Source organism: Opisthocomus hoazin, chromosome Z (assembly GCF_030867145.1).
Source record: "Opisthocomus hoazin isolate bOpiHoa1 chromosome Z, bOpiHoa1.hap1, whole genome shotgun sequence".
NCBI lineage: Eukaryota > Metazoa > Chordata > Aves > Opisthocomiformes > Opisthocomidae > Opisthocomus > Opisthocomus hoazin.
The window spans coordinates 70,828,091-70,840,797 of NC_134454.1; the positions used below are offsets into that span (position 1 = coordinate 70,828,091).

Here is a 12,707-nt window from a genome sequence, read left to right on the forward strand (position 1 = left end):
CTTCTCTTCTCTTCTCTTCTCTTCTCTTCCTCTCCTCTTCCTCTGTGCTTCTTTTCTTTCTATGCTATGCTATGCTATGCTATGCTATGCTATGCTATGCTATGCTATCCAGATTCTTATACCCACATAGACCAGATGTATATGAACAACCTACCCAAATGCAACATACAGTATGCTGGTTTTCTCATCTTCTTCGCAAGAGAGAAGAGTTCAGTATTGTGTTTTGGATCTGTCAATTCACATTTGTATGCATGAAGAAAAGGCTTTCCTGCTCTCCTGTATTTCCAACATAGCCCTTCATTTTATTTGGCAACCTGCTGGCAGTGTCCTCAGCCCACTCGAGACACAGGATTCCCAAATGGCAGGCTGGTCACATACAAGTTTAGATTGATTCAGTTCCCACTCACTTCAGTGGCAGCAACTTTTGGTATTCAGATATTTATTTATGGCTAGCTTTGTTCCTTTTTTCCTCTCCTGCAGATCTTTCTTTAGAGCAGAAATTTCCTTCTCACTGGTGGCTCCTCTGTTTCACTGAACTCTTTGGTTGTTTGCTGTTTCTTGTCAAGGCTCTGGCAGCAGGGATAAAGTCTAAGAGGAGAGACGGGGGAAGCTGAGACTTATTTTCTGTTTATTTACACTGATTTCATTGAAGAGAAACATAAGGGCATCCCACGGAGTTGGATCAGGACAGATGTGGTGTAAAGGGAAGGAGAATCATCCCCCCCAGATCCACGTTAAGGCTGTGCAGATGGTGCTGGTGATGGATGGGGATTTCCCCCTTTGGTTGTGAGGTCGGGACAGCCCATTGATCATTCTCCTGAACTTCCTGCAGAAGATCCCACAAAATGCTGGTTTCTATCTGACCTTTTTTTAGTTGTAGCAGTAATCTTTGAGTGAAATGGTTAATTCATATCCACCTAAATACTGATTAAAAAGTACCATTTTGATTCAGGCAGGAAAAACAGTACTGAAACATCTGAGCTGGGCTGTTAAATGGCATGATCTCACTTCATTCCTTAAAGTAACTGTCCACGTCCCCTTGAAGGGGAAAGCAAAGATTTATTCTTTTACAGATTACTCTTTCAGCAGTGAGATGATTCAGTGTGATTTTCTTCTGGTCGCACGAGCTGTGTTAGCGACGCAGAGCTGTCCTGTCAGCAGTGTGCCCAGTGTCACAGCTTCCCGGTACTGCAGGAAGGTATGCAGCATACTTGGGGTTGGTTTTTTTTTTGGGTTTTTTTTTTGATGGTGTGTGTGTGGGTTTTTTTTTTTCTTTTGGCAGACGTCCTTGAGCATTTGAGACGGATGTGAGAGAGTGAGAGAGTTTTTAGTCCTCATGCAAAACAACCAACTAAACATAACAGATTACATCAGCTCAGGCTTTTCAATTCCTGGATGACAGCAGAGTGCTAATCCAACCTTCATCCTGGATTTCATAAACTGAAACAAGGGAGGCTGGCAGGAGAAGCGCTGCCGGATTGAGGAAGCTGACGACGGTGCAGCATGTGGGCAACACACTGTATAAAGCTCATAAACTTGTAGGCTGATGTGTGCAGCTACCACTTTGGATTCTGTACCTCTGCTTCCCTCGGCACAAGGCACCAGCAGGCTGAGCATTAAAGCCTGCTCTTTGGGACGGAGCACTTATCTCTGCAAGACATGAAGGGCTTCCTGTTTCTCACACTCCTCCTGATGCCCGCGCACGCTGGAGCTGCTTGGAGTGCGAAATACGCAGTAGATTGTCCCGAGCCCTGTGACAGTAACGCATGCAAAAGTACCTTGCGCTGTAAGCGAACGGTGCTGGATGACTGTGGCTGTTGCAGAGTGTGTGCAGCTGCTCTGGGGGAGACTTGCTATCGTACGGTCTCGGGTATGGATGGTGTCAAGTGTGGTCCTGGGCTGAAGTGCCAGTTTTACACTGAGGAGGATGACTTTGGTGATGAATTTGGTATCTGCAAAGGTAACAATATTCACTTTGCATGCACCCACTGTGGCAATTTGACAGCAACCTACATATAGAGCTTGCCTCCTGCTTGAAAGGTCTATAATGGGATTTTTCCAGCTCAGCCCTGAGCCAAGACAAAAGTGAAAAATACCTGCTGGTATTAAAAGTTGTTACATGTAAGCAGGATGGGGTTATTAATGTGACAATACTGTTTGTACCTGGGGATATGTGTGAGGAAATACGGCTGGGGTGTGCTCGGAGATGAGATTTTTCATTGGGGCTTGGGAGACCCAGGCACTGGTCCTGATCCTTCCACTGATTTGGTGGGTGGCTTTCTATAACTTGCAAAGACTTTAATGCTGTGAGTCCAACCTTGTCACAGGGTCCCTGCGCCTGCTGGGCTCTCCCCGGGGTGAGATTCCCTCGGGTACTGCCGGCTGCCTGCCCGGGGACCAGCGGCTCTCTCTGGGGTCTGGGGGATGGAGATAGCAGCACTACCTGAATGCCTGGTGACATTGTCATCTTTAATTCACTCCTGCCTTGGAGGTGCTCAGCTACCCTGGGTACGTGGTCAGGGGAGGCAAACAGGGACCCTCCTGCCTGAAAGATGGGAATAACAGATCAGGAGCTGGCTGTCAGATGAACAGCCAGCCACTGCTCTCAGCTAACTCCAGGTATGCTGTGCGCTGATTTCTTTACTCACCGACTATAATGGCATTTTTCATTTAAGAGCTCTCCTCACTCCATGCAGAAAGGAGAACTTTTACAAGGAGAGGAGGAATTAAATTACTAAGAAGCAGGATAAAAGTTTTTTTAAATAAATAACTTTAAAGAAAGGCTTAGCAAAATATGAATGCAGTGAGTTTTGCTATGTCTGTGTACCACTTCAGTAAGTAGATACAGGTATGTGTTTGAATAACTTCCTTAGAAATGGAGATGTCTTGGCAGTTAAATATCAGGAGTATTAATAGCCTCAGTTAAAGTAATGACTTAGGATCAGATGCTGCAAAAATCATTCAGGCTGACTCACATACAACACACACTTATTTACATTGGTATTTAAAAATAGGTTCATGTGCATGTTTGAGGGTGAAACCTAAACTACTACTTTTATTTCTAAAGAGCAGAATTTACGCATAAAGATTGTATCTTTGGTGCTCCCACGAGGAATGTATTTTACTGAGATAGCTGACTGGTCTTCAGTTTATTAAAAATTACTGCAGTGCAATACACCACCTATAATTCTTTCAACAGTTCTTTTGAACGATTATATACTTTTCACTGTCCTCTTAGGAATTTCTTTGGAATAGTACACTTCAAATGGGAAAAAGGAAACACTGAGGGACATGAGATCTGAATCCCTGCAGCTGAATCTTGGAAACTCTGTAGAAAATGTAAAGTAAATTGTTTTTTTTCCAGTGAGTCAGTGGAAAAATTCTCATTGATTTCAATAAAGCCATATCTTGAGTTAGAGTTATAAATTGGTATTTAAGGCTTATATTCCCCATGTATTTATTTGCACTAAATATTATAGCTGTCATTTCTAATTCTTTTTCTTTTTTCATCACAACTCTGAGATAGTACAATCTCTCTCTGTACATATGTGAATTTTATCAAGCAAGGTATGGGGCCAAGTACTGTTATTTTATATATCCATTTCTAGCTATGAGACCAGATCACTCACTCATTTTAATAACTTCCATGTTTGTAATAATTCAGAGTCAGCCTGGCTAAATTCTCTCTGCTTGCCCGCGACTGAAGTTGTGGAAAAGTGACCTGAACTCTCTGTTCCTCAATTTCTTATTTCTAAAATGGGTAAAACATGGACAGTATATGTTTCAGAGCAATTTTTTGAGTACTTACAGGATTATAAGTGCGTCATACTATCATTGATAGCAATGTCTTTATTGTCCAACACAGACTAAGAAATACTGGTGCTCTGCAGTTTTATTAGTAAATACTCTCTAAAACTGAGGTAAAACTGTCACAGTAAAGAACCTGCTCTTGCTTCTCTTAGATCACTGGGAGCTATTTGCAATTTATTTAGGAGCAGGTTCCTGCTAAACAAAATCTTACAACTGCAAAATTGGCTTAGATCTCAGAGGAACATCAATGCCAGGATTATTCCACATGGAGCCAGGCGTTTTGGGCTCAGACTTGTTTCTGTGCTGTTGTGCACAGCTTTTCATCTCACCTCTCTGGGCTGGGTGGCTGAGCACCTGCAGTGGGCAGATTGGTGCTCCATGTGGTGTGTGCTCTCAGACTGTCCCTCAGGGAGGACTGTGCACACAAAAACTGTTTTGCTTTGGCAGGATTTTGGTTTTGTTTTATGTGGACAAACAGCAGATCAAAGAGTGTCCTTGCTTGGGAAGGGGAGTATGATGAAGCTCAGTGAGGTCCTCCAGGCTAGAGGGATTTGCCGTGCAGTCCCTAGCAGGGAACTGGCTGATTTTCCAGTGCTTTTCATTTATGAAAGCATACCCATTGGACATGCAGAGAATTGTTAAATGCTGGTTTTGTTTTGAGCCATTAGTCTGATTTTCAGATACCAAGGGCTGTACCGTGAAACTAAGAATTTGCATTGATTCAAGAAGAGACAGGACAAACTGAGCAGGATAACCTTGTTGTGGGGTGTTATATGGACAGACACTATGCCTGGTTCAGGAGGTCTCAGAGCTGAAAAAGGAGGAGAATATGAGGGGGAAGGCATCATTTTTGCTTAACACGGCCATCTTTCATAAGTGTTTTGTGGGAGGCTGTGCTGGATGGATGCTTGGTCCAGCCCTGAATGGTCATTCAATCTGCCCTTAGGAGCTGAACTGGAAGCCCTCCAGGACTTGCCATTTAGGGTGAACATGCACCCTGGGGTGGCAAGGACAGCCTGAGCATAAAGACCTTTCTCCTGGGACATCCCAAACTTCTCTTGGGGTGATCTCTTGTTTGAGGGTTTGGAAGGGGGATGTTGGAGCTGGAATTCCTCATTTCCATCTCTTCAGTTCTGGTCACGGGAAGGCGCCCTGTTCAACAACAAGGCAGAGGAACACAAAGGTTGTGACCCCAGGTTTAAAACCTCTGGGAAGTTATACCATCCAGCATGCGATACATGTCAGCTACGGGATGGGACAAACTCTCTGCACCTGACTTAGCTTTTTTTGAAAAGTGTTTGGTCCCATCCTGACAGCTGCCCTTTGGTGCTCCTTTACGAGCTGGCTGAGGTGTGGGAGGTTTGAGTCGGGGCCGTACGTGACCAGATGCAGTACGACCGGCCCTGAGCACCAGTGACCCTTACGAGCACGTCCAGTCGTTACGCCAGAGGTGCAGGCGAGCTGGTTGCTGCCTGCCGTGAATGGACAGGCCTTCGACGCCCCGGGGGGCTGCCGTGGTGGGGCAGGCTCTGACCCCCGTGCCCGGCGCAGGGTGCCCTTGCTGGATGGCCCCTCGGGGCACTGCCACTGTCGGCTGCAGCTCCGAGTCATGACAGTCGTGTGAGTCGTGTAAGATCACGCCCAGAGGGTGAATACAGGAACTTTCTGAAGTCTTCTTCTTTTCTAAATCCAATGCTAATAATTTAACTGCACCCCTGTGATTACACACTTACACATTCATATTGCCTTTAATTTGTATTTTAACACTATGAGTGTTTCAGAGAAGGCTTACCGATAGCATGTTGTAAATAAGTTATAGGAAAAGAATTTATGCATATAACGTGTTAGATTTGTCAAAACTGGAAAACGCAGGTAACAAGAAGTCGGCATGCTGAAATCCTGCAGTTAAGGTTTAGATCACCTCCTCTCAGTGGTTTTCCACTTATAAGAAAATTAGCAGACCAGCTATTAAGAGTACTAGGAGCTGACTTGATCACTGAGGACTACTTTGCTGTGTTACTTTTTTTCAGAGTGTCCCTACGGTACCTATGGAATGGAATGCAGGAAAACCTGCAACTGTCCCTCTGGCATCTGTGACAGAGTAACCGGGAAGTGTCTGAAGTTCCCATTTTTTCAACTCTCTGCTTCAAAGCCTCCAAATCGACGAAAAATAGTTTCACACACAGGTAAGACTTTGTGGGGCAGTTGATTTTAGCAAGAATCACCTTGTACGTGATCTACTACCATGCTGTTTATGCTGTGTGCGAGTGATGTGTACTTTGTTGGAGCTGTGCAAACAGCTAACAACACAAGGTACATTTATTTTTCTTCTTGGCAGCTCCCTTAACATAAGGCAAGGAATCAGGTGAGCTGTGACACACAGTAAAAACATTTTGAAATCCTAACATGGGCGAAATACTTTGCAGCTGTAGCATGTGCTAGCAGTACAATGTCACCTGTTCAACGGGAAGCTATGCTGGGATTTGCGTTAGTCAATTCAGATGCGATGCATGTAGATGCTTCGTGTAGAATAGGGTTTCGCTAGGTGGCATTTACTGCTGTTAGCTAATATATGGTAAAAATAACATCTCTTTTTCCATGAAGATGGAGCTTTATACATTCTCAGATGCCAGTGAAAGGATTTATGAAATGTTTTATTGCAGTGATTTATCACAGTATCTCTGGAATAAGTTCTCACCTTTAAGATTATGTCTGAAGTCCGTAACAGATCTTTCCAGAATTAAAAAAAAAAGTTGTGTGAGAAACTGGAGTGGTTTTGAGGCAGGAAGGAGAGATCACTGAAGTTTTTAAGCTGGGATTAAAATTTCTTCCCCTTTTATGCTCCACCTGATGATACAGATTTATATTTGATTGAACAATGTTTACTCAAAATTTAAACATAAATCAAAATCAATACAAATGTAAAGATTTTAAATAAATGTCAGAGAATTAATCTTTGACCTATTGGGAACTGTTCTAGGATTTCACCCAAGAGTCTTTGAATTTTATTTCTTCTCTAACTGCAGTTTGTGTGCCTTATTTCTATTTTCTCCTGTTTTATTAAGCTCTCTAGAATTTGCTGCCTTAACACATGCGTTATCTTTCCCCCACTCTCCATTTAGAGAAAGTTAGACAGAAGCAAACTTCTTCAGCTTATGCTCATACCACATTTAAAATGATCTTGAAAAAACACTTTGCAAGATGCGTCAGTCCTGATCCTTTTGTATTTTTCTACACGATTATGATTTTTTGCCTTTCCAGTTTTTGCTTATTACCAAGGGTGCTGAAACAACATGAAAAAAATATTTCTGTCTTGCTTTTTCCTGTATCTAGCCTATATCCTAAATCTTCCCAGGTAGCCTGTTTTCATTAGCTCCTCCTCCCTTTTTCTCTCCTTCCCATGCCTTTGGTCCCAAACCTTCTGTTTTTCTCATCCCAAACCAGGATGAGATCCCGACCCCATAGAAACACATGGTATTTGTTTACCCGTGCACAGGTTTCACACCAATTTCTATCCTCAGAGGTCCGTCACTAGAAGTAGACCAGGGACACTGTGGGTAGTACTGCATGGGATGGTCATACAGCGTTTCATTTAATGGTCTTCAAAAGGTAACTACAGCATCTAGGACAGATTCACAGTGAATTAAAACAGCTGTGAATGCTTCTGTATTTTAAACTGGACAATTTCTGTCCTGTGTGTTTTATAAAGACGATATGGCTACATATACCCTAGTAAATGTAATGGTGTCAGAGCATGTTCCTGTGTGTTGCAGTTCGACCACCTTTACAGTTAAACACCAGGACACCAGCTGGAATGCTTTGTCGCAGCCTAGCTAGCTGTGCTGAATAACCTCAGCCACAGCTCAGGAACCAGTGCCAGCGAGAGACCATTTCCAGTAGACAAACTGGGTATCTTTTACCTTTTTTTGGAGTAAGAGAGTTTAGTGGCATGGACCAGGCTATTCCATGCCAGCAGGCCTCAGTCAGACAATAGCTCCAGGCATGTTTAATTTACTGCTGTAGCTGTCAACGATGTGCTGCTTGATCCCATGTCACACTGGAGTGTTACAGTCAGAACTGGAAACTGAACTCAAATCACCTGCCTCATGCTTAAATTATTAGAGAACACATCTGGCTTACGCCATAATTTGCCAGAAATTTTGCCACTAGATAATTGGGGGCATTCAGGGAGATTCCTGCAAGATTTGTCAGCTAAGGTTTTTCTGAAGTGTTCCCAAAACCAGGGATGTTGCTGCAGGACAATATTTCAATTCTCTCATTTTCATGAAATCCACCTTTATTTTTGTATATTTTCAGAGAACGACATGGCATCAGGGGATGGCAATTCTGTTAAAGAGGAATATGTTAAGGAGAAAGCTATTCGCTCTCCGGTAATGAAATGGCTAAATCCTCGCTGATATTTACTTATACTTGTAAGACTTTAAGTGAATGCATTTCTCACAGATTATTGAACATGCAGCAACACACTTTAAGAACAAAGTAGATCTATAGCATATGAAAATGTAACCTCTGAAGGCCAATTGTGATTCTGTTTTTCATGAGAAAAATGTTTACTTAAAAATAGACTGTACAGTGTATATGATTTTTTATATTTGTTTTGATAAGTATTTGAACAGAGAAGTGTATTGGGGATTTCTGAATGTATAGTAATATTGAAAAACCAACATTATTCCACCTTCCTCATTTAAATAATGCCAGAGGCTGAGTCTTGCAGCCTGAAGCCCAGAAAACTCTCACTGAATTCAGTGGACACTTTGGGTGAGTGAAACTATTGGTGTGGAGCCACTGAGAAAGAAACGCACATAAACAAATCCCAGGATAGAAAGCAACACTCCTGAATCACAATGATAATAATAGCGTAGGAGCAAAACAGCGTGAATTGCATAAACCAGTGTTACTCCTTAGTCATTTTCTGGTTTTTGGAAGTTTGGTGACGATTCCTTGGAGATAAACATGCCTTTCTTCAGTGAAAAAACACCCAGCATTTCAGTTTATACGTTGTGAATAACTTAGCCAAGACACTGCAGACATATATTGTACTGAGGTAGATTTCTAAAGTTAAATTCTGTACAGAGAAGCAGCAACTTGGTAAACTATACAGATTTGTAGAGGGGGATCTGAAACGAAAGCAGCTGCTTGGCATTATTTAAATATATATATTTCTATAAAGCAGCTACTTTGGTGTCATTAAGTCAACGTCTGCATTTCTTGGGGGAGAGGGGGTGCAATGCCAGAGGCCAGCAAACTGACCTTTGTAGTTTCCACCTTCATCGCTGGCTGTGGCCCAGCTGCGACTCGCAGGGAGTTCATCTGCTCCGGTGCAGGGGAGACTCGGACCCTCAGTGAGTGGTAGTGCTGCCACAGCCCTCAGTACTTTAGTGCCCAGCCCTTTGTTTCTTACTCGCATGAGCAGGTAAGCAGTCCCATTTCAGCCAGGAGTATAACTTACATACGTTGGAGTGTTGTAGGAACTGGCAGACCCTCATTCAGTCCAGACTGGATAATATATTTATAACCTAAAAATCCACACTGAGATGGGTTTGCTAATGTATATGGAAACAACCAGATCCTCAGATAATGGAAACTGATGTAGCTGTCTCAGAGTGAACCTGGATGGCATGAGTTTAGGAACTGTAACGCCTTGTAATGCAGAGCACTCTCATTGGAAACGTGGTTTAAATTGAATATATTCTTTGAAATCCATGTGGGTTTTGACAGTGACTTCAGTGGAAGAAATAGCACACAGTGCCACAGCCAAGGTTTGGTGTAGGATCTGGAAACAGACTTCTAAAGCTACAAACAGAAACTCCAAAGCCTTTAAAGAGTCCAAAGTCAATGTCCATAAAAGCAGGCTGCTTTCACCTGGGAAAGTAGTGCTGAACCGTGCTGCTCTAAAACAAGAGGACAATGACGGCAGTAGACATTCAAAAGTCAGCATGGCAGTGCAGACTCTCTTGCCACAATAAGTGAAGAAACATAAACATAAATCTCGAAGTCGCATATACCACATTTTAGCCTGAATTGAATGTTTAGGTCTGAGAGGGAGCAATATTGGGCTATTTACAAGCAACCATATTGATTCTCACCTACTGATATCAAAAGTAATTTTTTCTTGATTTCAGTGAGAGCAGAATCAAACCCAGAGTCCTTCAGCAGACTGAAAAGAATTGTTTAAAGAATGTAGTAAATATTTGCATACATTATTATGATTTTGCAACAGTGTCATAAATGACATTATGAGTTCTTGAATGTAAATCTAATAAGCTGGTTGGTTTTAAAAAGTATATGATTATTATTGTTCAATAAAAAAACAATTGAAAGCATCAGTCTCTATTGTGTCTATCCATTAATGACAGAGTAAGACTGCTGGTGAAGGCATAGCCATGGCACACGCAGACTAGGCACTGTTTTTCTCCCAAATCCACAGAAACAGTTTCACAATGGCTGCATCTATTTCCATGAATTTGCTGGGGACCATTCTCCATGGCTGAAGGTGAGTGGTGGCCCATGTCCAGAATGATTTTTGTCCGTACCATTCAACTGTCTTCACTTCCAAAAGAAGGTGGATGAATCCAGGTTGCCTCCTCTTGCTACCCCAGCCACCGCCATGTCAGGGACCATTTAGCCCTGGGGCAGCAACGGCAACTCCAAACTGCAACTGTTTGATTTACCATATAGAAGTAACCTGTGGATCCACACCTGGCAAGTCAGGAGAAAGGAGAAGGAGGACAGGGACACCTGTAAATGTTTTTGGATGTTCTCTTCTCTTCTCTTTTCCATCAAATTTATAAAATTCTATTGCATTTTTTTAGCTGTTCCAGTGACAGATTGCTCCACTCAGAAGAGGTTCCAGGAAGAAACTGTAATATAAGAAACTTTTATTGATTATCCTTTGAAATGTCTACCTGTTGCTAGTAGTGGCAATGGGACTACAATTGTAGAAGAAATAATGAAAATGATTACAGAATCATAGAATCATAGATTCATTTAAGCTGGGAAAGACTTTTAAGGTCATCGAGTCCAACCATTAACCTAATGCTGTCAAGCCCACCACTAAACCATGTGTGAAAGAGCCACATATACGCATTTTTTAAATACCTCCAGGAATGGTGACTCCAAGCCTGTGGTGTTGCATGGGGTTGTTGTGACCAAAGTGCAGGACCCGGCACTCAGCCCTGTTGAACTTCATACAATTGACCTCGGGCCCATCAATGCAGCCTGTCCAGATCCCTCTGCAGAGCCTTCCTACCCTCTGGCAGACTGACACTCCTGCCTAGCTTGGTGTCATCTGCAAACTTACTGAGGGAGCACTCAATCCCCTTGTCCAGATCATTGACAAAGATGTTAAACAAGACTGGACCCAAAACTGAGCCCTAAGGAGCACCACTCGTAACCAGCCACCAGCTGGATTTAACTCTGTTCACCACCACTCTTTGAGCCCGGCCATCCAGCCTGTTTTTCACCCAGGGAAGAACACGCCTGTCCAAGCTACGAGCGTACAGTTCTCCAGGAGAATGCTGTGGGACCAGTGTAAAAGGCTTTATTAAAGTCCAAGTAAACAATATGCCCAGCCTTTAGCGGGTCACCCTGTTGTAGAAGGAGATCAGACTGGTCAAGCAGGATCTGCATTTCCTAAACTCATGCTGGCTGGGCCTCATCCCCTGGTTGTCCTGTATGTGCCATGTGATGGCACTTAAGATGATCTGCTCCATAACTTTCCCCAGGACTGAGGTCAGACTGACAGGCCTGTAGTTCCGTGGATCTTCTTGCAGGATCGCTTTCTGGTCCCTGTTGTAGGCGGGCATCACACTTGGTAACCTCTGGTCAGCTGGGACCTGCCCAGTTAGCCAGGACAGCTGATAAATGATGTAAAGTGGCTTGGTGAGCACTTCCTTCAGTTCCCTCTGTACCTTGGGTGGATCCCATCCAGCCCCCTAGGCTTGTGTGTGTCTAAGTGGTGTAGCAGGTCACTAACCATTTCCCCTTGGATTGTGGGGGCTTCATTCTGCTTCCGGTCCCTGCCTTCCAGCTCAGGGTGCTGAGTACCCTGAGAACAAATAGTCTTACTGTAAAGACTGAGGCGGAGAAGGCATTAAGTACCTCAGCCTTTGTCACTATATTTCTCCCCACACCCAATAAAGCGTGGAGATTCTCATTCTGCTTAGTCCTTCTTTTGTTGTTAATAGATTTACAGAAATGTTTTTTGCTGTCTTGTACAGCACTAGCTAAATTAAGTTCTAGATGGGCTTTGGCCCTTCTAGTTTTCTCCCTGCATAACCTCATGACAGCCTTGTAGTCCTCCTAAGTTGCCTGTCCCTTCTTCCAAACCTCATAAACTCTCTTTTTTTTCTCGACTGCCAGCCAAAGCTCCCTCTTCAGCCAGGCCCATCCTCCTCCCCACCAACTCGTCTTCCAGCACATAGTGATGGCCTGCTCCTGCACCTTTAAGATCTCCTTCCTGAAGAATGTTAAGCCTTCCTGGTGGACTCCTTTGCCATTCAGACCTGCTCCTCAAGTGACATGATATTCATGGAACCAAGGGGTCTTCACTAGCCTCTTCTTTTTTTTCCACCCTTTCATCTTTCTACCTCTCCTTTCACATCTCTCCTGGCTCGCCACTGCACACTCCAACTAATTTTCCATATTTTGCAGATATGGATTGTCTTTTAGATTTTTTTCCCTTCCTTCACCCAACTCCATGTTTAGGGCATCCTCTTTTCAGCTGAGCTTTCCTTCCCACACAAGACTGAAGTTTGCCACAGATGCTCTTCTCTCCTGGGTCATAAGTTACGAGATGGTTCATCATGTGCTTCTGTCATCTAGTTTCTGGATTTGCTTTCAGTGGGGTCATATATTACTTCCAGTATGAATATGTT

General features: G+C 43.3%; 1 protein-coding gene across 1 annotated transcript; it reads left to right on the forward strand.

Moving 5' to 3' along the window:
- The first annotated feature begins 1,644 nt into the window (after positions 1 to 1,644).
- ESM1 (endothelial cell specific molecule 1) lies at positions 1,645 to 9,977 on the forward strand. The gene is made up of 3 exons (XM_009943683.2): positions 1,645 to 1,960; positions 5,841 to 5,996; positions 8,128 to 9,977. The coding sequence occupies exons 1-3, from the start codon at positions 1,660 to 1,662 to the stop codon at positions 8,226 to 8,228; spliced, it is 558 nt and encodes a 185-aa protein (XP_009941985.1). The 5' UTR covers positions 1,645 to 1,659; the 3' UTR covers positions 8,229 to 9,977.
- The last annotated feature ends 2,730 nt before the right edge of the window (positions 9,978 to 12,707 follow it).